At 48.7% G+C, this 24,595-nt stretch overlaps 1 protein-coding gene across 2 annotated transcripts; it reads right to left on the bottom strand.

Annotated features, from left to right (window-relative positions):
• Positions 1–2,137: 2,137 nt before the first annotated feature.
• STRIP1 (striatin interacting protein 1) lies at positions 2,138–22,127 on the bottom strand. Of its 2 annotated transcripts, none has more exons than XM_019014332.3 (21): positions 21,904–22,127; positions 18,756–18,825; positions 17,977–18,051; positions 17,427–17,561; positions 17,218–17,338; positions 16,029–16,097; positions 15,091–15,197; positions 14,872–14,999; positions 13,463–13,645; positions 12,948–13,165; positions 11,898–11,963; positions 11,725–11,788; positions 10,036–10,107; positions 9,173–9,247; positions 8,920–9,017; positions 7,550–7,676; positions 7,226–7,326; positions 6,365–6,431; positions 5,714–5,818; positions 4,887–5,091; positions 2,138–3,112 (listed from the first exon to the last, which is right to left on the bottom strand). In XM_019014332.3, the coding sequence occupies exons 1-21, from the start codon at positions 22,081–22,083 to the stop codon at positions 2,865–2,867; spliced, it is 2,514 nt and encodes an 837-aa protein (XP_018869877.1). In that variant the 5' UTR covers positions 22,084–22,127; the 3' UTR covers positions 2,138–2,864. The 2 variants fall into 2 exon arrangements, with proteins under 2 accessions (XP_018869877.1, XP_063552258.1); XM_063696188.1 differs by having other exon boundaries at positions 18,756–18,828; positions 21,904–22,117.
• Positions 22,128–24,595: the final 2,468 nt, after the last annotated feature.

The raw sequence follows: 24,595 nt of genomic DNA on the forward strand, positions 1-24,595 counted from the left end.
AGCCAACACAAGAGTCCTCTGGGACCCAGAAGAGAAAGAAATTTAGGCTCAGGCTGAAAAGAAAAAAAGACGGCAGCAACAGCCAAGTTACCCTGAGGAGGGCATATTCAGGGAACATCAGAGGCTAGGCTAAGGCTAAGCTTAGGTGGTCAAGCTAGGACCTAAAGCAGTGGACATTTACCATGAATCTTTCATGCCGGGGACGATGCTAGAGCAAATGTTAAGTGTTGGCTGTGGTGAATAAATGAGCAAATGAAGGCACTGGTGGTAAGTGCTGGGGTATGACAATGACTAATAGCAAAGGGTGTGAGGGAGTGAAAAAAATGCGTGCGCTGAGACAGAGGCCTGGATTTGAATCCTGGCTCTTGCCTTTATATGACCTTGGGCAAGTTCTTTATCCTTTCTGTGCCACAGTTTTCTCCTGTGCAAAATAGGGATTAAAATGGCATGTATCTTTCAGGATATTACAAGGAATATGTAAGATATTATACATCAAGTGGTTAGAACGCTGGCTGGCACATTGTAAGTACTCAGCATTTGCTGGCTTTGTAGAAAATAAGGCTTTGAGAAGCATCTAATATTGTGCCTGGTACCTACTTGGCAACCCATAAGTGGTAACTCTTACGATTAACAAGGGACAGCTCCCATCCTTAGAGTGATACTGCCTCAGGGTAATCTGTCCCTCGGTGGATCGAAGGAGCAGTGGACCCTGACCCTGCTTAGCAATAAACAACATTTTATGTAACTCAATCAAAGTACAAAGGGTCTTCATGTACTCTGCCCATTTCATTACCCATATGAGATTTAAAAAGCCACAAAAACCGGGTGGCTCCAAAAGACATTTCTGTATAAAGACCTGAGTTCAAATGGCCAACCTGCCACTGACACACTCTGTGGCTGTGAGAAGCCCCTTCCTCTCCCCAGGCTGGCTCCTGGGCCTACAGCTGAAGGGATTTGCCTGCCCAGGCTTTATGGCCCTTGCAGCTTTGATAGTCCTGCATTCTCTTTTGCAGGTCAGAGGAGAGACAGGCCTCGACCACGCAGGTTCAGTGACTCAGGCTTCATGGCAGAGTAAGAATGTGAAAAATCCATCTCTCCCTAATTGAAATCTCAAGATACATATTTCCTGTCAGTCCTGGAAAGAAATAGCAGATAATCCATCACCCACACATAAATTGTGTCAATTCCCTTGTCCTGTACAAGTTACTTTGGGGCATAGGGCCCATCAGTCACAGATGGGACTTCCCATCTCACAGCTGTGTGACCACCAGGAGTACACTGCTGCCCTCCACCCCTGCTGTCCCTAACCATGCTGGCACATCAAAAGGCCTGTCCTGAGGCTCAGCAGGTCCCAGGCCAGGCAGGCATGAACACAAGACCCAAAGAAGGGGAGATGCTCCCCAGAACATGTTTCCTTTACAAGTCAAGACCCCTTGGAGATTTAACAACCTACAAAACAACTGCCTACAGGTAAAATAAGAGCTTCCAGGAATTCTAAAAAGGGAACACTCCTTTCACCAGCATCAAAACACTAATATCTTCTCAGGCAGATGAAACCAGGGGTCTGGAGGCCAAAGTGGAGGCACCAGGTGTCCACTGACATCTACTACAAAGATTTTCCTTGCTTTTCTCTCAGCCACAGGGGGCTCCTGGGCCCTCCAACACTGTTTCCCACCGTGAACCTGACTCCTGATGGTCTGCTTCCTAGGCTCTGAGTACTGAAGTTTCCCCTCAGTCCCAACCACCTGCCCCAGGGAGGACCTAGAGCAGCAGACCCCCTTGCTTTGACCTAGCCCCTCCCTCCCTAGCACTGACACTGGTTTGGCTGAGGCCAGCTCAGTGATGTGATCCAGAGAAACCTGGGGCTCCTACTGAAATTACAGCAAACCCAGGGATGCAGGACAATGTGTCAGTAAAGTAACCTAGTGCCCTGGAGTTGGGCAGAGCAATCCCAGATTACTGTGGGGTTAACTTACACTGGATAAATGCCAACTCCCTCTCCTCTTCCCCCAGGATGGGAAAGGCAGGCAGCTTGACAAGGACAAGCGTTGACCAGCAATGCTAGCAGAAAAAACCACTTTCTAGACCTGGAGGAGATACGTAGAGGCCATATTTCCTGTAGACAAGCCAACGGGAATTATTTTTGCTTCTTTTTAATGTAAACAGAATACACAAACACATTAAAAACCCCAACATGACACAGAATACACACAGAATTATATATAGATATTTACAGGCCCTTGAAAGCCAAAAGGAAAAATGGCCCCCCTGGTTAAGGGAAGCTTCTCTTCCTACCTTGTCCCTGTCCAAAATCAAAGTGCTGAGGCAGCTGAAGGAGCCTCCGCAATTACTTCTGGATATAACGTAGCAGGAGGCTGGAATAACATCAGAAACACCCCACCCCCACCCCAGAGCACAACCAAGATACCGACTTTCTGGCCCTGGTGCTAATCCTAAACTCTCCTCCTTTGCAAGCTGACAAAGCAAGGATTTGTGTCTCGAGAGGCATCAGCATGACCCCTGAAATTCAGATGCACGGCGGAGGGGTTCCCATCCCATTCCAGCTTTCCCAGCCTTGGGCTGATTGTGAAACGAGCCAAAACCAACCATATCCAAGAGAGGAGGGTGGGGGAAGTAAAGGAAGAATGGATCTCAGGCAGAGATGACTGCTTCGGAGCAGGACCCTGGGAACCAAGGGGAGGTCAAGCTGGGCTCACCCAAGCCCAGGACAGACTGCGGAAGACACAGTGGGGCTGTGCTGCCACCTGGTGGGGGATGGGAGCACTGCAGCAATGAACTAGGACAGTCCCGCAGGTACCTTGAGATCATCTTTTCTCTCCATTTCAGTCCCCTAACCAACAGCCTCACTGCAGCAGCTCTTCCCAGGAAATGGGCTTGGAGAAGACCTCCCTTTCTAACCAGAGGTCATAGTTCATCTGAAAGTCCTCAGGGAGGTCCACCCGTTGGCCCAGGACACTCTGCAGGCAGTTGTCCACTGGCAGGAAGTCAGGGTTGCTGTGGGCCCGGTCATAGCGCCGGGCGTTGAAGCGTTCAATGTTGGCACGAAGGGCACACTCCTCTGCCTGGAAGTCCCAAGGCCGGGCATCAAGATCTGAGACAAAGCAGGAAGAAACACAGTTATGAGCCACGCCCTGTAGCAGCTCCCCATGGATTCACTGGCCAGGAATATTGAGTGTCAACTAAGAGCAGGATACCTCCGAGCTCATCCTCAGAAAGATGCCAGGAATTCCTTCCTAGATCCAAAGGAGAGTCAAGTACAAGCAGAAAAGCCAGAGGTACTGAGAAAGAGGCTTATACTGTAGGGATTATGTAGACCCAGAGAGGGAGAACCATGTGTACAACACATTTCTCTCAAAGTGGCATTCTCCCTGGCTCTCTGGGGTCAGAGGGAGGAACCTGGAGATCTTCTCCTTTGCTCATTCTCTCTCAACTCCCCAACCAGGTACCGTGTGCCACTGTGGGCCTGCACACATTCACAGGGCATTGAGAGTACAGACACAGTCATTCAGCCATGGTGGTATATTCCAGAAACGCAACAACGCAGCAACACGCACACACAAAGCAGCCCAGGTGGGCAGGGGAGACACACTGTGGGCGAAAGAAGAGTGCCTGCAGAGGCCTAGTAGTGGGAACCACACGGCTATGTTCAGGGACTAAGCACTCCCTGTGCCTGGAGCTCTGGGTATGATGGAGGCTGGACTGACAGCCCGTAACAAGGTTGAAAAGGAAGCTGGGTCAGATTACAGAGGAGGAGAATGAAAAAGGACGAGGGAGCCTCACACGCCCTGCCTGAGTCTGAATCTAATTCTAAGGGAAATAGGAAGCTAATGAAGGATTTTACTCAGGGAGGTAACAGCACAGGATCTGCATGTTGAAAAGATTCACTAGGGGGCCGGGCGCAGTGGCTCACACTTGTAATCCCAACACTCTGGGAGGCTGAGGCTGGTGGATTGCTTGAACCCAGGAGTTCAAGAACCCCCTCAGAAGGCTGGGCACAGTGGATCATGCCTGTAATCCCAGCACTTTGGGAGGCCGAGGCGGGTGCATCACTTGAGGCCAGGAACTCGAGACCAGCCTGGCTAACATAGTGAAACCCCGTCTCTACAAAAAATACAAAAATTAGCTGGACATGGTGGCGTCCAGCTGTAGTCCCAGCTACTTGGGAGACTGAGGGGGGAGAATCGCTTAAACCTGGGGGGCAGAGGTTGCAGTGAGCTGAGACTGTGCCACTGCAATCCAGCCTGGGCGACAGAATCTGTCTTAAAAAAAAAAAAAAGACCACCCTGGGAAACATGGTGAAACCCTGTCTCTACAAAAAAGATACAATTAGGTGGGCACAGTGGCATGTGCCTGTGGTTCCAGCTACTCAGGAGGCTAAGGCAGGAGGATAGTTTGAGCCCAGGAGGCAGATGTTGTGGTGAGCCAGGATCGCACTCTAGCCTGGTCAACAGAGCGAGACCCTATCTTTAAAAAACATTACAGTAAAAAAGGATCACTAGGGAAATCTGAGACACTGATGGAGGGGAAGGAATTAGAGGCAGGGAAGTCAGTCAAGAGCTGTAAGAGTTTAGGTGACCAAAATGGGGATGAAAAGAGGGGACACAGTCTTATGACAATTTCTAGAAAAGGAATGACTTGGAGGTACAAGGAGAGATGGGGATGATCGCAGATGCCAAGCCTGGGTAGCTTCTCAAAGTCCTTCCTAGAGTGCCCACCCTGATGCTACAAAAGCAGGAGCTGGGCTCCTTCCTGCTCCTTGGGGGAAAGCTCAGGGCAGAGAAGTACCTGAGTACCACGGGCAGGGAGTGAAAGATGTCACTTTTCCCGACACACTCCCACCCAAATCTGGCTGAGTGCAGTCTCACCATTGCCGTATGCCCAGTCGTCGTTCAGCCGATGCCGCACCTTCTGGTAGATGGCAGACATGGTCTTCATGTTGCTCTTTCGCCACTGCCGCCCCAAGTATTTGGTCTGTACCTTGAGCAGCTTCAGCACATAGAGCTGCATCATGGCTTGTTTCACCTTTAGGGCCCGCTTCAAGATGGGGGCTGACTTGAACACCACCAGCATCTGGGAAGGGAAACAAGCAAGCAGCCCAAGTTGAAGACAGAAATAAATGCATACATCCCAGGTCACACTGCTGCTTAACCCTCTGGAAGTTACTGTCAGGGTGACAAACCATCCCAGTTTCCCTTGGACTGAAGAGTTTCCTGATACATAGGACTTTAAATGCTAAAACCAGTAGAGTTCCAGACAAACCAGGATGGTTGGTCACCCTAACTATGTGTCACTTTGGAATCTGAAGAAAGCTATGGATTCTTTCCAGAAACATTCCGGTGTACATGTACACACAGTTATCAGAGGATTCAAGGACCTCCCCACCCCAAAGGCATCCACAGACCCAGAGCTAAGGAAGATTCTCAGAACCCTGATTATGTTACCAATCAAGATTAAGACGACATGGAAAAAGCTCTTCTATAAATGTAGATTTGTTTCAGTGCGTGACTGGGCCTCTTCCAGCTTCCAGTTCAATTCATCAAGGAACTGGGAATTGGCCCTTAAAATGCAAGGATACGGCTACAGCAAAGTTAAGTGAGAAGGCACAGTGAGCCCCACCCTGGGGACTCCCTGCTCCCAGCACTCTTCTTTGAGCTCCAAGTTCCAAGCCTGCTGACTACACTGACTCACTTACCATTGTCCTTGAATGCTTCCACTTTGTCAGCTTGTTCAAGATCCGAAGCAGATTGATACAAGAAAAGAGGTTCCTCCAGCAAAATTGGTTACTGTCACCTGCTTCCTGCAGGGTAAACCCAGGAACAATCAACCCTCATGGCTGCAGTGTGTGCAGCAGTTTCCAAAAGTCCCTCACACGTGATCTCAGAACAGCCGGGTCTCCAGGCCTCTACCAGGAACCCCCTGCTCTCAGAGCAGCCCCAGGACTCCATCCCAGAAGCTGGCAGGGGACTAGGGGAAGAGGGAGGCTCCCTAGACTTTTCCTGCAGGAAATATGAACCATGATACTGGGAGCTGTGGCCTTGGGCTGCCCCAGAGCTCCTACTGCCGAGTCCAGTGTTGAGGGAGAGAAGCCCTCTACGAGGTGAGCTCTGGATCAGCAGCCCCTGAAGACCACACCCCCTGACTAATCCCTAAATCCAAATCTCTCTGCTCTGCAAGAGCCCTCCTCCTGGCCCTTCTGTACACTTACAGTGCTTTAAAAGCCGGGCACTCCACAGTGATTTCACCTGTGGGAGACACCTCTATTCCTGCAGTGTTGGGGTAGGCAGGCTCTCTACCCACTGACCCTGGTGCCAAAAGGACAGCTGAGGAGAGCCCAGCCACTCACCAAACTCTCCGCAGTCAGCTCTGGCAGCTCATGCACCACGCAGTGAGGGTAATCCAGGACAGAAATGCTGCAGAGGGGAGAGGACCCAGGTGCCCACCATGAGCAAAGGCCCAGGGCCTGGTGGAGCAGCCGTGCCTGAGCCAGCTCCCAGCTTTCCTCCCTCACTTGTTGGAGCAGAAGTAGGAATCTACCTGATGTGTCCCACCCCAGTTTCCCCACCTATAAGATGAGGAAATATCTGTTACAAGAGAACTTGTAAGGCACCCCTGTAGCCAGAGGCCAGCTTGTTGATCTTGTAAGGGGCAGAGACCCTCACAGCTTCCCCCACAGCAATCAATGTGGGGCAGGGGAGGAGATCGCTCAGGGCAACTAATTTATGCCAAACCTTTCTGGAGACAGGGTCTGGCCGGCGCCCTGTGGTATATCACACTGACGAGCAAGTAATGTCAAGCACAGCTGGCACGAGGCCAACAGCAGGGGCTAAGAGTCAGCAGATAGGGCATTACAAGGCACATGGCCGAGCCCCTTAAGAGAGAGCAAGCAGCCCATGGACTCCTCAAAAAAAAAAAAAAAAAAAAAAAAAAAAGTACAGAAGGGACAGGGAGGAAAGTACTAGATCCTGGGATGAAAACCCTCCTGCCCAGGCACAGACCAAGTCACCTGGGGCAGGACTAGCTAGACTCAGATTTGACACAGTGGGCTCTCCACAGGCAGAGGCCATGTCTCATTTATCTTTATGTCTTGATGCCTAGCACAGTGCTGGCTCGTAGGTGCTGGAAAAATGGACATAGTGGGAAATGCCAGCTGGGAACTCTGCCGTCTGACCATATCCACCCCTTCGTGGTCCCTGGCCCTCATCACCTGTTCTTGGCAGTGATGTAGGACATGATGTTTTGATTGAAGAACTTTAGGATCAAAGGAATGCAGTTGGCAAACACCAGGTGCTGGGCCATGTATTCAAACTGAAGCCAACAGGAAAAAAAAAAAAAAAAAAAAAGGCGCGGCCCTTGGGACCTTGCCCTCTTTCCTCCAGGGATGAAAGGCCTTGGCTGAAGGGCCATGTCTTAGAACATTCATGCAGAGTTCAAGTGGGTCAAAGGCCAAGGCCCCCGTTCTTGTGGGCTGGAGGAGCAGCAGTGCCCGAGGCCCCAGCCCACAGGACAGGAGGGAAAGCCCTGTGGGTACCTGGTAGACATGGTTCAACTTAAAGTGCTTGAGCAGCAGCAGCAGGACAGCAGAAATGGCCTTAACAATGACCTCTTTGTGGCGGTTTACGTCCACCCCCAGCTTCATGCTCTGCAACACTGTGGTGCTGGAAACATAATTGCCTGGGTAAGCCACCAGCATGTGCAGTACCTCATTTCTAGGTGCCCACAGAAAAGATGGACTCCGGAGCCTCCCTGGGCAAAGACTCTTACCTCCCCACTCACCCCAAGGACATCTCAGAAGTCAGCCGAGGGCTCCCCCATCCACCTCCCAAGCAATGTAGCCTCGCACAATTTATTTCTTCCCCATGATGCCCTCAAATACATTCTCAGTCTGTTTCTCTGCCTTTTCTCCAAAAATGAACTTCTTCTCCTTTCCAAGATCTCCCCTAAGCTTCTGCTGCCATATTAACCTGAGTTCTCCAAAATGTGTTCTGTGGAATACCAGGATATTGGCAAGTTTCATGTCATGGAAAAAAGGGGTTTTGGAGTAAGATAAATTTAGGAAGCACGGAGTTACATTGGTTTCTTAATTCAGGACTTCTCATTGTACATCTTTGTAAGAGGAATTCCTCCTTATAAGAGAAATCCATGAATCAAATATATAGTATTTGACTCTAGAACCTTTTTTCCAAGGACCATCACATGATGGCCTAGTGTTCTGTGATCCTCCCTCTGGTGTTAGCCAACCCCTGCCTCCTCCCTCACCCGGCCATCACTGCCATACTCCAGGGCCACAGCCACCCAGGAGCTGGGCTCAGGGCTGGTGGCCCAGGCAGGCAGAAGATCAGGTCAAGGTCCAGGTCCTTCTCAAAGTAGAACATGATCTCAATCTGGACTCTCACATGAAAGACAAGTACAGGGCACAGGGCAGAAGAGCTCTGAAGAATCTCACTCTATCGCCCTGAGACATTTGCCAGCATTCTGCGTGCCCGATCACTGGCGAAAAGGGATGTCTCTATACCTGGCACAGGTTCAGCTGTTGCTGGCAAGCTGTCTACAAACTAACCCTCCTCATCCTGGGTGTCCCAATCACAGCTGGAGAGTGGGGCTTTGGGGAAATGTCCAGGGTGCCCCCATTCATTTTACAGAGGAGGAAATGACTTTCCCCAATTCACTCAGGAGTTTGCTCAGTGGTAGAGTCTACACTAGAATCCAGGCCAACAGGACAAAGCCATCTCCCCAACCAGTGAAACTCTTTAATCTCGTAGTTTCCTTTTTTTGGGTCAAAAATACCTACATTTAACCTGTAGAGCTGGGCCAACAACAACCAACCTGACAAGAGGAAAATGTTTGCCCTTCTCCATCTATCTTCTGCCCCACCTGCTTCATTCACAGAATGATACTCACGGCATCTCCTCAGGCAAGACGTCCGCTAGGATGTTGATTGAGTCTGTTTTGGCTTTTGAGGTGGGTGCTGCAGCCAACAGGATCTTCAGGAGGGCAATCTGGGAAGAGTAGACCATTCAGACACAGGTCTGAGAGCCCAGGGTCAAACTTAAGCTCTGAGCAGTCCTCCTGTTGGTCCGCAGGTGGCAGGAGGATGGCAGGGCCTGCTCTAAGGCCAGTGTAGTGGGAGGGTCCCACTGCAGGCACCACTCACCATATACTGAGGCAGGCTGGGGAGCAAGCCTTGGTAGAGGGTTTCTGCAGGGACTTGCTCAACTTCTTCTTCTCCCTTTTAACATAATGAGTACAAGCATAAAACCCCAGCCCAGAATACAATCTCCTGAGCCAGCTTCCTAGCTGGCTGGAGGAAAACCTGTAAACAGTGATGTACATAATGATGTTAATGATGATAACAGCAAACCCTGAACACAAACAATGTGCCAAGCATTTTACTTGTAATAACTCAGTTCATCCTTATTATTATAATCCTATAAAGGTATTATTATTCCTATTTCACAGACAAGGAAATAAAGCATAGAGAGACCCAGTAACTTGCCTAAGTTGCCATCCATAAAGTGGTGGACCCAGGCATCAGAGGCAGGTTCCTGACTCTGTATTCTTAACCCTGCACTAGACGTGTCTCAGCCTGTGCACTGGGAGGTGGACTGGGAGCTCTTTGAGGGCAGGGCCTGGGGCAACCTTGTGGTCTAATCCCAGCACAATGCCTGGGAAGAGCTGGGGATCCCGGGGGCTGAAGAGGACCTCTAACTTTTTTTCTTTGAGATGGTCTCGCTCTGTCGCCCAGGCTGGAGTGCAGTGGCGCCATCTCGGCTCACTACAAGCTCCGCCTCCCGGGTTCACGCCATTCTTCCGCCTCAGCCTCCTGAATAGCTGGGACTACAGGCGCCCGCCACCACGGCCGGCTAATTTTTTTTTTTTTTAGTAGAGACGGGGTTTCACCATGTTAGCCAGGATGGTCTCAATCTCCTGACCTCATGATCCGCCCTCCTCGGCCTCCCAAAGTGCTGGGATTACAGGCGTGAGCCACCACGCCCGGACTGAGGACCTCCAACTTACCCCTGAGAGAGGGGAGCGGAGGTATTCCTCCTCCATCTGCGCCTGGACCTCTGCAATCGACGTGTACTTGTGCTGGAGGGAGAGATGGGAAAAGAAGGGCTGGGGAAAACATTCTCTGGCCAAACTCCCTGCACTCTAGCAAAAACCCCACACATTTGTCTTCAAACACAGTCTTCTGAAAGAGGATTAAGTCACCACAAAAATCCCTAGCTAAAATCCCAAACCCCAGATATTTTTCTTTTCTTTTTTTTTTTTTTGAGATGAAGTCTTCCTCTGTTGCCCAGACTGGAGTGCAGTGGCATGATCTTGGCTCACTGCAACCTCCGCCTCCCAGGTTCAAGCAATTTTCCTGCTCCAGCCTCCCAAGTAGCTGGGACTACAGGTGTGCACCACCACGCCTGGCTAATTTTTGTATTTTTAGTAGAGATGGGATTTTGCCATGTTGGTGAGGCTGGTCTTGAACTCCTGACCTTAGGTGATCCACCCACCTTGGCCTCTCAAAGTGCTGGGATTATAGGCGTGAGCCACCATGCCTGGCCCCAAAATATTTTTCTAAAAGGGCCCCTTCCTCTTGCAACTAGGGTAAGAAGCCCATGGTAGATAAGAAAAAAGTAAATTAAAGGAGGGAAACGGCCTTTCAGATAGCTACAGCAACAGGAGAAAAACTGAAAGCAAAATCAAGTACTCAAAAAGCCTAGCTGCAGAGAGACCACTTAGTACTACAAATTCCAAAAATATATTTCAAAAACATATAAACAGTTTCACTCCAGATAGCTGTTAGGGGAGATGCCTCTTCCCCACTCTTAATGTTCTCTCCCGTGTGGAGGGACAGGGGTTTGCGAAACACCCCTCATCTCTCTCTGCCCCGTCCACACACTCACTCCTCCCTTCTCTGATTGGAGAGTATGGGAGGGGACACAGGGCGGACTTGTCCTCACCCTTCTCTTTTCTCTTTAGAACCTGTCTGCCTGCTGAGAGTCTGCTCTCTTCTCCTCCCCGCCACCAAGCTTGGCAGAGCCTCCCCACACTGCCTGGGACCGGTAGGTAACTCTGCCTAATTCTGGAACAACGTATTAGGACACTACTGCTGTGTTCTTAAGCCTCATTCTCCATGGCTCTATGAGCTATAAAGTTGGCATTACAATCTCCATCTGCCTACTCCTCTATTTCAACCGCCTGAGAACGTGGGCAAGGAAAAGGAGGGCTATTTATTGAGCTCTTTAGAATTTCAACAACTGTCAAGTAATATAATCCTTTTTTTTTTTTTTTTTTTTTTTTTTTTTAAAGAATCCGGGTCTCACTCTGTGGCCCAGGCTAGAGTGCAGGACCATGATCATAGCTCACTGTAGCCTTGATCTCCTGTGCTCAAACAATCCTCCTGCATCAACCTCTTGAGTAGCTGGGACTACAGGCGCATGCCTTGGTGCCCGGTGGTCAGGTAATATAATCTTTAAAGACTTTCCAGTCAGTCCCAAACAAAAGCTCAGCTAAAACAAGTAAAACTTATAATAAAACAAGCAAAACTTACGAAAGACTGTTTGCAAGGTTATTGCAAAGTCCACCCCGGCCTCTACCCCAGGTTCTTGCAGGCAGACAACAGTCTCTTTTTAAAAGGCTTCTCCCTACAGGCTGGTTTCACTCTACTCACTTAGGACCAAACAAGCCAAAAGCTCACCCAAAGCCACTCACCTGTTTCAGAGTCTTGATGCTTTCATGGATTGGCCTGGGCAGCCCCACCACTGTGTTCGTGTCACTGGAGAATAAAGAAGGCCCTGTGTTGAGCCTTGACATCAAATCACCTGGGATCCCAAACACCAAAGGCCGGGAGAGCTAACAGCAAAATGAACTCGGCTTTTACTCACCTGCCTAGAGTGTAACCTATAAATTTGCTGCGGCTGGACTCAAGGAACATCTCAATGTCTTTCTCTCTGCCACATCACCGAAAAAGAGAGAAAGAAAAAAGGTTTTTAGCAAATGCTATTTCAAAGTGTTACAGTTAACAAAAACACAGCATCCAGAAACTGTGAAGCCAGGAGAAGTCTCCTATAATTGTTTTTCTCTTTGAAAAAAGGGGAAAAAACTGAAATTTTCAGAGAATTTTAATGTTTCTTATAATTTTGCTGCATCAGTAACCTGGAAATACATGTTAACTAGTTTATTCATAAAATTAAAGGGATACATCAAACTTAAAAACATCCTTTATTCAGATAGTATGAACAAGTTTGTCAACAGACTTTCTTAAATATTAAAACTTTTAAACAATTAAAGCTATAGGCTACTGATTTTTCATATAGCTCACTTTTCCTATCCCAAACAATCAGCATACCTTGCATTTTCTGATGATCTGTTTTGCATTCCCTTCACAGATCACTGAAAACTGAGGCTTTACCTGGATCAAGAAAGTGACTTCTATATCCTCTCACATGTTCATCTATTTCTTAAGCTGCTGCCTATCAAACAGACACCATTTATACATCTCCAGGTACCGTCCCATCCATCGATTTACCCACATATATCTCAAACATTTTCATTATGGCTCTAAAGAAACTCTTCCTTAATCTATCATTTTTGTTAAAAACCATACACAACCCCAGGATGGGTGGAGACATGTTTGCTTAAATGCTTTTGTTTTTATTTGTTTCCTGTCCCCCTTCACTAGCACATCTAACCAAGAGCTAACTCCAATTACTGACTCGGTAGCCACATGAGGGCCATGTTGTGTGAGACCAGCAAGGCCGGCCTCCCTGAGACCCTCAGGACAGCACAGGGTGCTTTAAGAGAGCCTCATCCCAGAGCCACGGTCAGCCTGCCCTGCAGAGGACCACACATGGTGACACAGGCCAGGTGGCAGGCCTGAGGGTGTGAGGGCTCTGCCTCAGGAACTATGAGTGCTCTGGAGGTCTGAGACTCACCTGACCTTGGGAGCCCACGGGAGCCCTTTGGGGCAAGTCAGCCTGTCAGTCTGTGGGTGCTGTAGCGGGGGAGGCATCACTTCATCCCGTTCCAGGGGAAACGTCTCCCCCTCCAGACTGTTGTCATCATCATTCTCCTCTTCCTCTTCTCGAGAGTCATCAGCCTTGTAGGGATCCCGCTCGTTGAAGGCATCTAGGTTGTCCTGCTTTATCAGAGCCTGAAACCAGGGAAGGGAGATGAGACAAGAGCCAACTGAGGACACAGACCAGGGAAGTGCAGCCAGAGGAGACACAGCACATACGGGTGTCCGGTAGAGGCAAGAACAGTGGAAAAACCAGAGTGGGAGTCAAGACGGGGGCCAAACCATCAACTACTTCTTGCTCCAGTCCCTCAAAAGCACCACGTGCTGAGCACTCACCATACAGTGGACCAGAGCTGGGGACAAAGTATCCTCGCTGTGGAGGCATGCACCTTGAGGGCCCTCAGGAGTCACAGGGACCTCTGTCGTCCTCACCTTGTGCTCTCGGCGGCCCCGTTTCTGCTGCTGCTCAATCAAGTCTGAAGCAGATGCTGGTGGAGAGGCTGCTCTCATGTTGCGAATCACTTTGATGCTGTCCTCAGGAAGCGGGGGGAGGCCCAGGATGCTGCGCTTCTCAGCCTTCATGCTCTGCAGCTCCTCAAAGCCGCCTAGCGTGCACTGCATCACAGACAGGGAAGCAGAGCCAGGGTCAATGTGTCCACAGGCTGGCCCCTGATCATTGTGTCAGGCTCAGAAACATTCATGACATCATGACCCATGTCTTTATAGAAACCCAGGCAACCCCTGAACAACGGACTGAAGCCACTCCCAAGGAGAATTCCGTGACATCCGCAAGGGAAAGGAGAAAAAGGAACAAGGAAAGAGTAGAGATGCAGGCTGACTGACCCCAGTGCAGATACACTAACTCTGCACCTATGACATACTCTTCAATTTAAAAAGAAGCAAAGAGCCTAACCCTGCAAGTTCCTAGAAAAGTTGGTGAGACTCATGTTTCACAAGTTGTACATGCAAGTCTTTCAAAGTCAAATTAGAAACACTGTTGGTTGCTCAAATTTAGAAGAAAAAAAAAAGCTTCATCTAAACATCTCCCAAGAAGCAGAAACCCCAGCAACATCCAGCTTTAGACTGCTTAGTTTTACTGTTTCTGAGCAATTCAGCTTTCCTCTCTAGCCTTAGCAAGGCTTTATGAAGAACAGAATGTGTGGCCAAGATAAAATGTGTCAATGACTCTTAAGAAATCCTATACTTACTGAGCCCTGGCTCCAGAGTTGACCCATTCTGAAAGGAAGGATGAGCCCCAGTGTAGCAGAGGCCCAACTCACCTCCACCGCCTCCCCATGTCACTCCTCCTGGGAAGGCCTCCTGGCATGGCCTGGCTGCTAACAATGCTCCAAGCCCAGTGTGCTGGACGGCCCACCCTGGCACCCAGTCCCTCCCTACCTAGACACAGAGTCGGGTTGACACCATACCCTGAAGAAAATGGAGGCTGGCTCAGGGCTCACTCTTGCCCCTTTAAGTGATATCCAACCAGGGCCCCAATTACATCAGCTGTAACTTTGCCTCAAATCCCTTTACAAACTCCAGGTCCAGAGCTGCTTGCTGAGAGGCAGCTTGTCTGGGGGAGAGCTGTTCTATGACAGAAAACAGCTTCCGGGGCCAGAGAGCCAATAGCCTACTCTGACTCAAGGCCTATGTCCTCGTTGGCTGCAATGGGACAATAGTGGCCCTTCTTTTGTCATCTCCTTTTAGCAGCTTTTTAAATAATTTTTTTTACCAAAGCAGTTTTACAGTCACATAATTCAATATTCAAAAGGATATTCAAGGAACAGTCTCCCTACTGCCCATCCCATAGCACCGTTCTCCTCCTCCAAGGAGGTGCTCACCAATACTGTCTTCCAGAGCAGCAAGAGAACTTTCTTCATGGGAAAGTGAGGGGCGTGACCACTGCAAAATTTGGTCACCATCCCAAACAGCATGATGGCAAATGGCTCATTGTTGTACAGCGGGGAGCCTGGAGGTGACACAAAGGTATCAAGACCCTCCCAAAGCCTTCCGCCTCAGCTTCCAGGCAGGGCCTCTAGAGAGGATCCCCAGGGTCCTACCCAGCTCGGCTCTGAAGGTCTGCCGCATGGTCCTCCACTCAGCCTTGTCACCCTCACACTCCTGATGAACGGTCTCCACTATCAGGTACATGATGTTGAGCAGGACCCTGAGGACAAGAGCCAGCTCACAATGGAGTGGGATGGGGGGTCAAAGGAGCACCCTAGTGTCTAACAAAGTGCTTACACAAAGCAGGGGCTTACTATTAATAAACGGTATCTGAATAAATGAGTATGAACAATAATGGCCAAAAGCATTTACCACCCTAAGCTTCCTGAAAAGAAAAAAACCACAGAGGTGATAGGGAGCTGTAGGGTCAAAGCAGAACAGGGTCACAGTGAGAACAAAAACAGGGTTTATGATGAGGAAATGGAAAGCAGGAGCTGAGAGGTGACGCCCAGGGATCCTAACACCCGGGAGGCAACACTACAACCACCTAGTCTAAAAACTTCCAAATTCATAAAAAGAGCCAGATTTCAACCCTCAAAAACTGAGGGGTGATCTTGGTGGTCAGCAGTTGCTGTGAGCTCCTGGGCAGCCATGAAACATTAGGAAGCTGTCAGGTCTAACCCAATGAAGATGAGCATCAAGCTGTGTACACAAGAAGGTGGGAGTCCAGGGAACATCATCAAGTGTTTCATCCAAATACAAAACACCCCACGACCAGGTCCTGAGTAACAGTGTGAGTAGGAGGCCACACTTAGCTGTGGCTCTAATAAGTCACTTGACCCTGGATTGCCTTTGGGAGTCTCAACCCAGAGTCCCACCTAGGACGAGCCCTCAGCAGTTCCTACTAATCATTCACACTGAGCCCATCACACGTGCAGATGATGTGTACAGAAGCACACACAGCAATGACACCCATAGACAGCCTCCCACACCCTGCTCTGATCTCATCTCTGACTAATGCTCAGGAGCCCAGGCTTGCTGCTCGCCTCACCTGAGGTCTGTGCTGTCAGCCAGGGAGATGGCAGGCTTCCTCACAGCACTGCTGCAGGCCGCACTGTTGCTGCAGGAGATTTTGAGAGTCAGTATCTTCCTCCAAGAAGGAAAATAAGTGATGTCCCTGACAAGTACTGACCAATGGGGAAACAAAATGCTGTGATACGTGCTTGGACTGCACAAGAGGCCACAGGACATGGTGGTTAAGAAACCAGGCCATGGCTGGGCATGGTGGCTCATGCCTGTAAACCCAGCACTTTGGGAGGCTGAGGCAGGTGGATCACCTGAGGTCAAGAGTTTGAGACCAGCCTGGCCAACATGGCGAAACCCCATCTCTACTAAAAATACAAAAATTAGCCGGGTGTGGTGGCAGGCACCTGTAAACCCAGCTACTCAGAAGGCTGAGGCAGGAGAATCGCTTGAAGCCGGGAGGTGGAGGTTGCAATGAGCCAAGTTCACACCATATCACTCCAGCCTGGGCAACAGAACAAGACTCTCTCTCAAAAAAAAACAAAAACAAAAACAAAAACAAAAAAAACACAAAAACAAAAACAAAAAACCCAGCCATGCACTGGACTGCCACGGTTTGAATCCTGGCTCTAACTGTGCCTTAGTTTCCTCATCTGTAAAATGGGGATGACAGTAGTACCTGTATCCTTAACATGAATTAGCACATGTAATATTCTGAGAACAATGCCCGGGACACACAGGCACTCAATGAGCTGTCTTAGCTTTATCATTGATGGTGTTATCCTTAGATGAGCAGCAGCTGACCTGTCCGCTGGACAAAGGTGACACAGGCAAGGCCAGGCACTGGTTGAGCCCATATGTCTTGTGCCTGGCCTCCTGCCAAGGCGGAAACTGCAGGGCGAACACAGCAGTGTCTGCAGGTTCAAAAGAGAGCTCAAAGAGTCTCCTTCTGAGGAGCACCCCAAGCCTGGGCAGGGCCTGCACTGTCTGGTGTAAAAACTCTGGCATCAGGGAGCTGCAGGGACCTGTCATTAGTCTCCATTAGTCTTCAAGGTGTAAGTGACCAACTCCATTATTCAACCCAGGTGGTCAGAACACAGCCTGGGACCAGAACTTCTGCCCCATTTAACCCTCTCAAAGCCAGTTAGTTCTGCAAGCTCTGTCCCCCTTCCCATCCCCGCCTCCCCTTCCCTACTCAGCCTCTCAAAAATGCTCACTCTATTTCCATGTTCAGAAGCTCCACCAAAGCATTGAACGTGCCCACCTCCAGGAGGAGAAAGATGTTGTAGCGCATCCAGGACTGCACCTCTGCCTCCGAGCTGCACTCCCCAAATGTGCCTGCAATACAGGGTTCAACTCACTGAGCCCCTCCCTGCATCTGAGTGGGCAGAGGTGCCAGGGAACCCTGGGGAGGTCCACTCAATACCTTGAGCAACATAGAGAATTGCTCGAGCCACCTTGAGTCTCTTCTCCCTGGCAGTGACTTCCAAGCCATCCAGGAGCCTCATGGCATGGGTCCGGTGCTGGTTGGTATCCAGCTCAGTCCACTTCTTGTCTGTCACTGCAGGGCAAGAAACCAGTTACACCTGAGCCTAGAAAAATCCTCACAATGGCATGGACCCATGTTAACTCACCAAATTCAGGACTGCCATAGGACCAGAAAGACAAGTTACACCCTATGTAAGTGGTAAGATCATACTGCTGCTCTATGAATTTGATTTCCAAACTGAAACGCTGGTATTTTGGGTGCAATTTTAATCACATGATTTTTTTTTCTCCCCTAATAAGCACATTCTGAAAAGCCCCCACCGATGTGCCACAAGCCCACTCTACATGTATCTGGCTTTGAACCATCAGGGTTCAGCAGGCCTCTCAGGCTGTTCCAGGATGACTCAGGTCATTCAGATGCCTGAAAGAAACCTGCAGCTCTCGTTATGCAGGGCAAAGGAAGCAAGAAGTGTGGGAAATCATCTCACCATGGATCCGGAAGTCCTCTTCAAAGCATTTTCGATTCATCAGGAATTCTGGCCCTTCCGTGTAGCTGTAAAGCTCTGTCAGAACAAAGTCTCGTCACCATTGGTTCCATGTCTGCATTGCACACCAGGTCTCACAAGTGCAGAGAAGGCAAGGCATTTGCTTCCACTCTCAACTCTGCCCCTGAGTCATAGTGACTCCTGGAATAAGCTCTCTAATTATGAAGGGGATCTTAGTGCTCTGATGTGCACAATAGAGACAACCAGCGTGCCAGAATGCCATCTGGACACTTCCAGTCCGATGTGCATCCATCCCACCATGCCATGCCAGGGCTGACGGCCACCTGGGATGCGTCTCTCAAATGGCTGCTACCTCTTGAGCAGGATGTGTATTATAGAGGCTGGAGAAGCAGCTCACACCGACCTCGCATTACATGAGAGTGGCAGTGACAGCAGCAGATGGGCACAGATGCAGGCATCCCTCATGACCCATTGCTGGAGGAGAGACCACTGTCAGGGTCACAGTGGATAGCCAAGGAACATCACTGTCTCACAATGGGACTGGGCTCTAGCCAGCTTCATAAACGTAAAGGACAACACAAAGTTATAAGATACACAAGGCTTGAATCAAATAACATGTTTTATACATATATATATATATATATATTTGATAGAACTAACTAGGGAAAGCAATGAAGCCCTAAATGATATTCATTATTAATTTTATTAAAGACCAATAAGGAAAAAACCACCCCCAAATAACACAAAGGTCTGTGTGTTACCCGAGAGCTCTGCAGCCCACTTGTCCGTGTCAGCATACTCAAACTCCAGGTCTGGTGACTCCGAATAGCCCTGCTGACAAGAGGAGAGAGCTTTAGGAAAAAGGATCATTCTATTTATCAAAGAAACACATGCTTCGAGATGCTGTTGTGTTACAGGACACCACTGCCTCCACTTTTTTATGTTTTTTCACATTTTGTTTCCTAAAACCTCTCAGAGTATCCTACACTTTTCCTTCAGAGCATTTATCATAACTTATCATTATAGGATGTGTTTACTGTCTGCCTTTCCACAAGACTGCAAGTTCCCTGAGAACAAGAACATCATCCATTTAACTTACCAATGATTTCACAAGGTCCAGCATGGTACTTGGCATGAATAAGTGAATGAATGAATGGTTTATACACACATATTTGTTAAATGAATAAATACAAGGTTTCTATGTATTTTGTGCAGTAAATGACCATTCCATATGATGCTACGATTCCAGAAGTCTTAACTTCTTTCTGGCTAGTGGGCTGTCAACAGCTCAGGACAAAAATGAATATTGAAACCCTCAGCTTTCCCACCTTTGTCTCAAATTTCAGTGAGAACTGACAAAGAAGGCAGCCGCCAAACAGATCAACTTCCCTCCCACACATAAGAGAAAATGTGACAAAGACAATCTTTTTCCTGCTGGAAATAGGTGATTACTGAGAACACACCATCTTGGAAGCCTTGTTCTGGGAAGAGAGAAGTGAGAAACAAATAGGTAAAGTCCTTAGGTTTAATTACAGTCTACCTGGGAAGACAAAGACCAGCCACAAAATGACACAACATACCCACAATGGCCAGGCGAGGTGGCTCATGCCTATAATCCCAGCACTTTGGGAGGCCGAGGTGGAAGGGGTCATTTGAGGTCCGGACTTCGAAACCAGCCTGGCCAACATGGTAAAACCCCGTCTCTAATAAAAATATAAAATTTTTTAAAAATATATTTTTACATGGTGGGGCGTGCCTGTAGTCCCAGCTACTCGGGAGGCTAAGGCAGGAGAATCGCTTGAGCCCCGGAGGTGGAGGCTGCAGTGAGCCAAGATCGCGCCCCTACACTCCAGCTTGGGAGACAGACGGAGACTCTGTCTCAAAACAAAACAAAACAAAACAAAACAAAAAACATACCCACAAACAAGAACTCCACGTTGTGTTCAGAGATAACACAGTGTACACTTTCACAAGTTACTGAGCTTCGGTTTCTTCATTCATTGAATGGCAATGATGAAAATCTACTTTGAAGATTTTTAAGGACTAATCAAAATTATGTAGTACATAGTGGGCTCTCATCAAATGTGAGCCTACCCTGTCCTCCAGGCATTCACTGATCAGGCTCCCAAACTACCGATTTCAGCTATGACTAAAGAAAGATCATGGCATCAGCCTCTCTATAAAGAAATGGATTTAGACAGGTCTCTGCTTAAATGTGTCCATTTGACTGGTCTTTCATGTAATGAGTCTATGAGGAAATTTTTTTTTTGAGACGGGGAGAGTTTCGCTCTTGTCACCCAGGCTGGAGTGCAATGGTGCAATCTCAGCTCACTGCAAATCTCCACCTCCCAGGTTCAAGCAATTCTCCTGTCTCAGGCTCCTGAGTAGCTGGGATTACAGGCACCAGCCACCACGCCCGGCTAATTTTTGTATTTTTAGTAGAGACAGGGTTTCATCACATTGGCCAGGCTGGACAGGAACTCCTGACCTCAGGTGATCCGCCCGCCTCGGCCTTCCCAAGTGCTGGGATTACAGGCGTGAGCCATTGCACCCGGCCTCTATGTGGAAATTAAAGGGTACAAAGAGAAATTACAATTCGTCAGAGGGTATCTATTTGACCATTCATAGCTACTCTGGAAAATTTTAAAACATTTTTCAAAATGATAACTCCTCTCATGATGAAGGTAGGTTCACCCCCCTCCACTTTCGTAATCTTCCACTTGAAAAACTGAGTAGTTAACACTGATGTCCATCATCCCACCATGTCAGGGCTCCTAAATGGTCAGTGTTTTTGTTTTTTTCAAATAATTCACTCCAAGCTCAAATTACGTCTACTTCGGGCTTGCCAATTGTTGACATGTTTTCTCAGGGGTTTAGCCTTGCTAACAAAAAATAAAAGCTTCTGAGGAACTGATTCCACAGGTCTAAAGGTAGTATCATTGCTCTTTGGTATGAATTGGTACATTATGCTTGGACAACTAGGAATTCCCTCTCATTAACTTGGCTGATCAGTTTGGCTGCTGATCAATCTAGGAGATGGCATAGTAAGTGCTCTGGGAACCTGCTGATTAAGAAGCCCTAAAACGCCGCGACATGAGTATCTTCATTCATGAATTCTGCAAAAGGAGGCAGTGGGAGGAATTCTTTAACTTGGGGTGAGGTTACTAGTCAGTTCCAGACTATGCCATCTCCAGAACGGCAGGAACGGCTCACTAGCGAGACAGGAAGGAATGCTGGGTCCTAACGCATGCTTAAAATGTCTATTTCTCATCTTTAACAGTTCAGTATCAGGCGCACTGGACACAATACCCACCACAGGTACTGTTAACCCATGGCCTGATCTGGCTCAGGTCAGAAGAATAGGGCATGTTTCCCCCTCCTACTCTACTCTCAGTGATAATTAGCTCGGTCCGGCTCTAAGTTCCTTCCAGATCCTTGCCGGCGCCTTCTCTGCCCACACCCGCCTTCCTCTGCGAGCCGCAGGACCCAGGAGCTGGAGCCCGCGTGCCAGGGACAGACGCCCGAGATGATTAGGTTGGGGGCGCGGCAGCCCAGCGCCCTGGAGTGCACCAAGACCCCCGACTCCTCACCCCCGAGCTGGGGCGAGAGCGGCTTCCCCAGGGCCTAGGGCCTCGAGGCCACGCCCACAGTCGGGGCCCAGGGGAGCAAACCAGCAGTCGCCGGCTCCGGGAAGCTCTCCCGGGCGGCGGAGCTAGAGCAAGGACTCATGCCCCAGACCCCAGGAGCTGCCAGCCTCGCTTCCTGCTCCTTTCGCTGTATAGTGACAGTTCTCGGCCGGACTCTACCGAGCCCTCCGGGAAGCCCAACCTGGCCCCTAGAGTGGCCCCGGGCCCGGGACCCCCGGCGCCGCCCGACCCGGTGCGAGCCTCGCCCCCCGAAGCTCCTGACCTCTGAGTCTTTGCGCTGGTTGCGGTTGAACTCGCGGGCTTTGCCCCCAGGCAGGAGGCCCGCGGCGGCCCGCGGTGCCCCGGGTGGTGGCTGTGCGGCTGCCGGCGGCGGAGGTGGCGGGGGCTGGGGCTGTTTGTTGTTCACGATCAGTGGGCCCGGACCGCAGACTGCCGGCTCCATCTTGGCTGCTCCACACCCCCAGCTGAACTCGCGCACAGCCGCCGTGATGCAACTCTCGCGTGATTTTCTCCAGGAAATTTCCCTGGCCGCCATATTAAGTGTGGCGGCCAGTGTTAGAAGCCATCTTGGCTGACCAATACCTCGCGATATTTTGTCTGCAGTCCTTCCCTTGTTGATCTTTTTAGTTTTCCTCCTTCCTTTCAGTTACAGTTTAGATGTAATTTTATCTGTGAGGCTTCCCTTAGCTTCTTCAGTCAGTTTAGTTACCCCTCCTTCCTCTAAATCGCTTTGCACTTATAACTCATAGCCTTGTTCAAGGCTTAGGCGGAATTTTGTAATGAACAAAATGGATAGGATCCTAGTCTTCACAGAGTTACCGTTGTGACAAGTGCTTATCATTCATTCATTCAACAAACATTTAATAAATGTCTCCTGTGCACCAAGCAGTGAGATAAAATGAAGAACAAGTGTCTGCAGTCACGGTACATAACAGTGCTTGGTGGGTCAGACAAACAATAGACAAATATAGAGAAATAAATGCTGAAAAGTGTTAAAGGAAAATTTGTTCATGGCACTAATTAAAGATGGTAAGGCAGACTTTATGTAAGAGAGCCCATGGTGATAGTTACAGGGACCACTACAACCAGATCTTGCAGTGAAGAAGAGGAATTAGACTCAACTCTGACTCCAACAAGATATAGTGGGGATTTATAACCAAAGAGCAGGATGAGGGTCAGTGGACGGAAAACTACTAAGAGAAACATCAAGGATAAGAAGTTTCTTGCTAAACTGACCTAACAGGATTATTGCTGAAAGCAGGACAGGGTGCTAAGATGTTGAGGGTGGTCAGATACCGAGTGCTATGGTTTGACTATGTCCCCCAAATTCCATACGTTGGAAACTCAATCCTAAAGTTCATATGTTGATGGTATTTGGAGGTGGAGCCTTGAGGGGGTGATTAGGATTAGATAAAATTGTCAGGGTAGGGCCCCTGTGATGGGACTGGTGGCTTTATAAGAAGAGGAAGAGTGATCTGAGCTGGCACACATGCTCTTGCTTTCTCACCGTGAGAGGCTCTCTACCATGCAGTTTAAGAAAGCCCTCACCAGATGCAACCCCTCGACTTTGGGGTCCCCAGACTCCAGAACTGCAAAAAATAACTTTCTTTCCTTTATAAATTACCCAGTGTTTGGTATTCTGTTATAGCAACAAAAAATGGACTAAGACGCCAAGAGTGGAGAGAGTTCTTGCACAAACTGGATTCAACAAGGACAGAAAGGGAAGCCCAAAGGGTTAGTCCTAGTAGGCAGAGGACTCACAGGAGCCTGACTAGAGTTTTGGCCAAAGAAGAGAATCTTTGTCAGAAGTAACAAAAATTAAGAGGTTAAAAGGTGGCAGTGGGGCGGGTGGCAGGGGTTGGTGGAGGCGGAGAATGTGGCTATAATATAAGCATGCTGCCCAAGGAAGGCAGGCCTGAGGGTGTGATTTTAGATGAGTTCTGAAAGAAGTGAGGAGAAGCCCTGCAAAGTTCCAGGAAGGGCACACAGACATATGAAACAGCTAAATGCAAAAGCCCTGATGTTAGTGTCTGGAATTGAGTGAGCCAAGGGAGGGATAGTAATTGATAGAGCCATATAATGATAATGCAGGGACCAGAAGAATGCAGGGCCTTGAAGGTAGTGGGAAGGAGTTTGAATTTTATTCTAAGTGAAATGGAAAACCATTCGAGGGTGTTAACCAGGGAGATGTTATGGTGTGATATTTACAAGTTCAATCTGGCTGCTTTTGGAGAAGGGATTGGAGAGTTGCAAGAGTGGATAAGGCAAGACATGTTAGGGGACCATGTAGATGGAGATGATGGTGCTTGTACCAGAGTGGAGCGTTGGGTTGATATTTCTATATTGTGTAGGTAGGGGGACAGGATTTGCTGGAATCTTATCAGCTGGGTAGGGGAAATAAACAATGACCCCCTTGATCTAGGTTTGGGCAACTGAGTGGATGGCTGTATCACTTTAATAAATAAGTAAGCCTGAGAGTAAGAAAAACAGGTTTAGAGGAAAGATCAAGACTTCAGTTTTGGACACATCAAGTTCGAGATACTCATCAGACATCTTAGAAGTGTTGCGTAATAATAACTCTTACTATTATCTGTTGTTATACTGTGAAATCCTTAAAGGCATTTTATCCATCTTTGTCTCTCCAGCTTTACATATTGCCTGCTTTACACCCCAGGCTCAAGTCCAGAAAGTCCCTGTGATACAACTCTCCAGTGATTTCCCCTGAGGTCCAACCTAGTAGGTGCTTAAAAAGTCTTTGTTGTAAATTAATAAATTAATCCAAAACCACCACACTGCTATTTCCTCCTACCTATCTTCCTGTGCCTATCATAAGCTGTATCACCTGGGGAAAAACATTTTTCAGCTAAATTTAGAACAGGGAAGGTTTTGGTTCCATAATTCCACTTCTAGTAATAGATTCTAAGGAAATAATCAGATTTAGATGAAGACAGGTG

The sequence above is a fragment of the Gorilla gorilla genome, chromosome 1 (genome assembly GCF_029281585.2).
Source record: "Gorilla gorilla gorilla isolate KB3781 chromosome 1, NHGRI_mGorGor1-v2.1_pri, whole genome shotgun sequence".
In the NCBI taxonomy this organism is placed as follows: domain Eukaryota; kingdom Metazoa; phylum Chordata; class Mammalia; order Primates; family Hominidae; genus Gorilla; species Gorilla gorilla.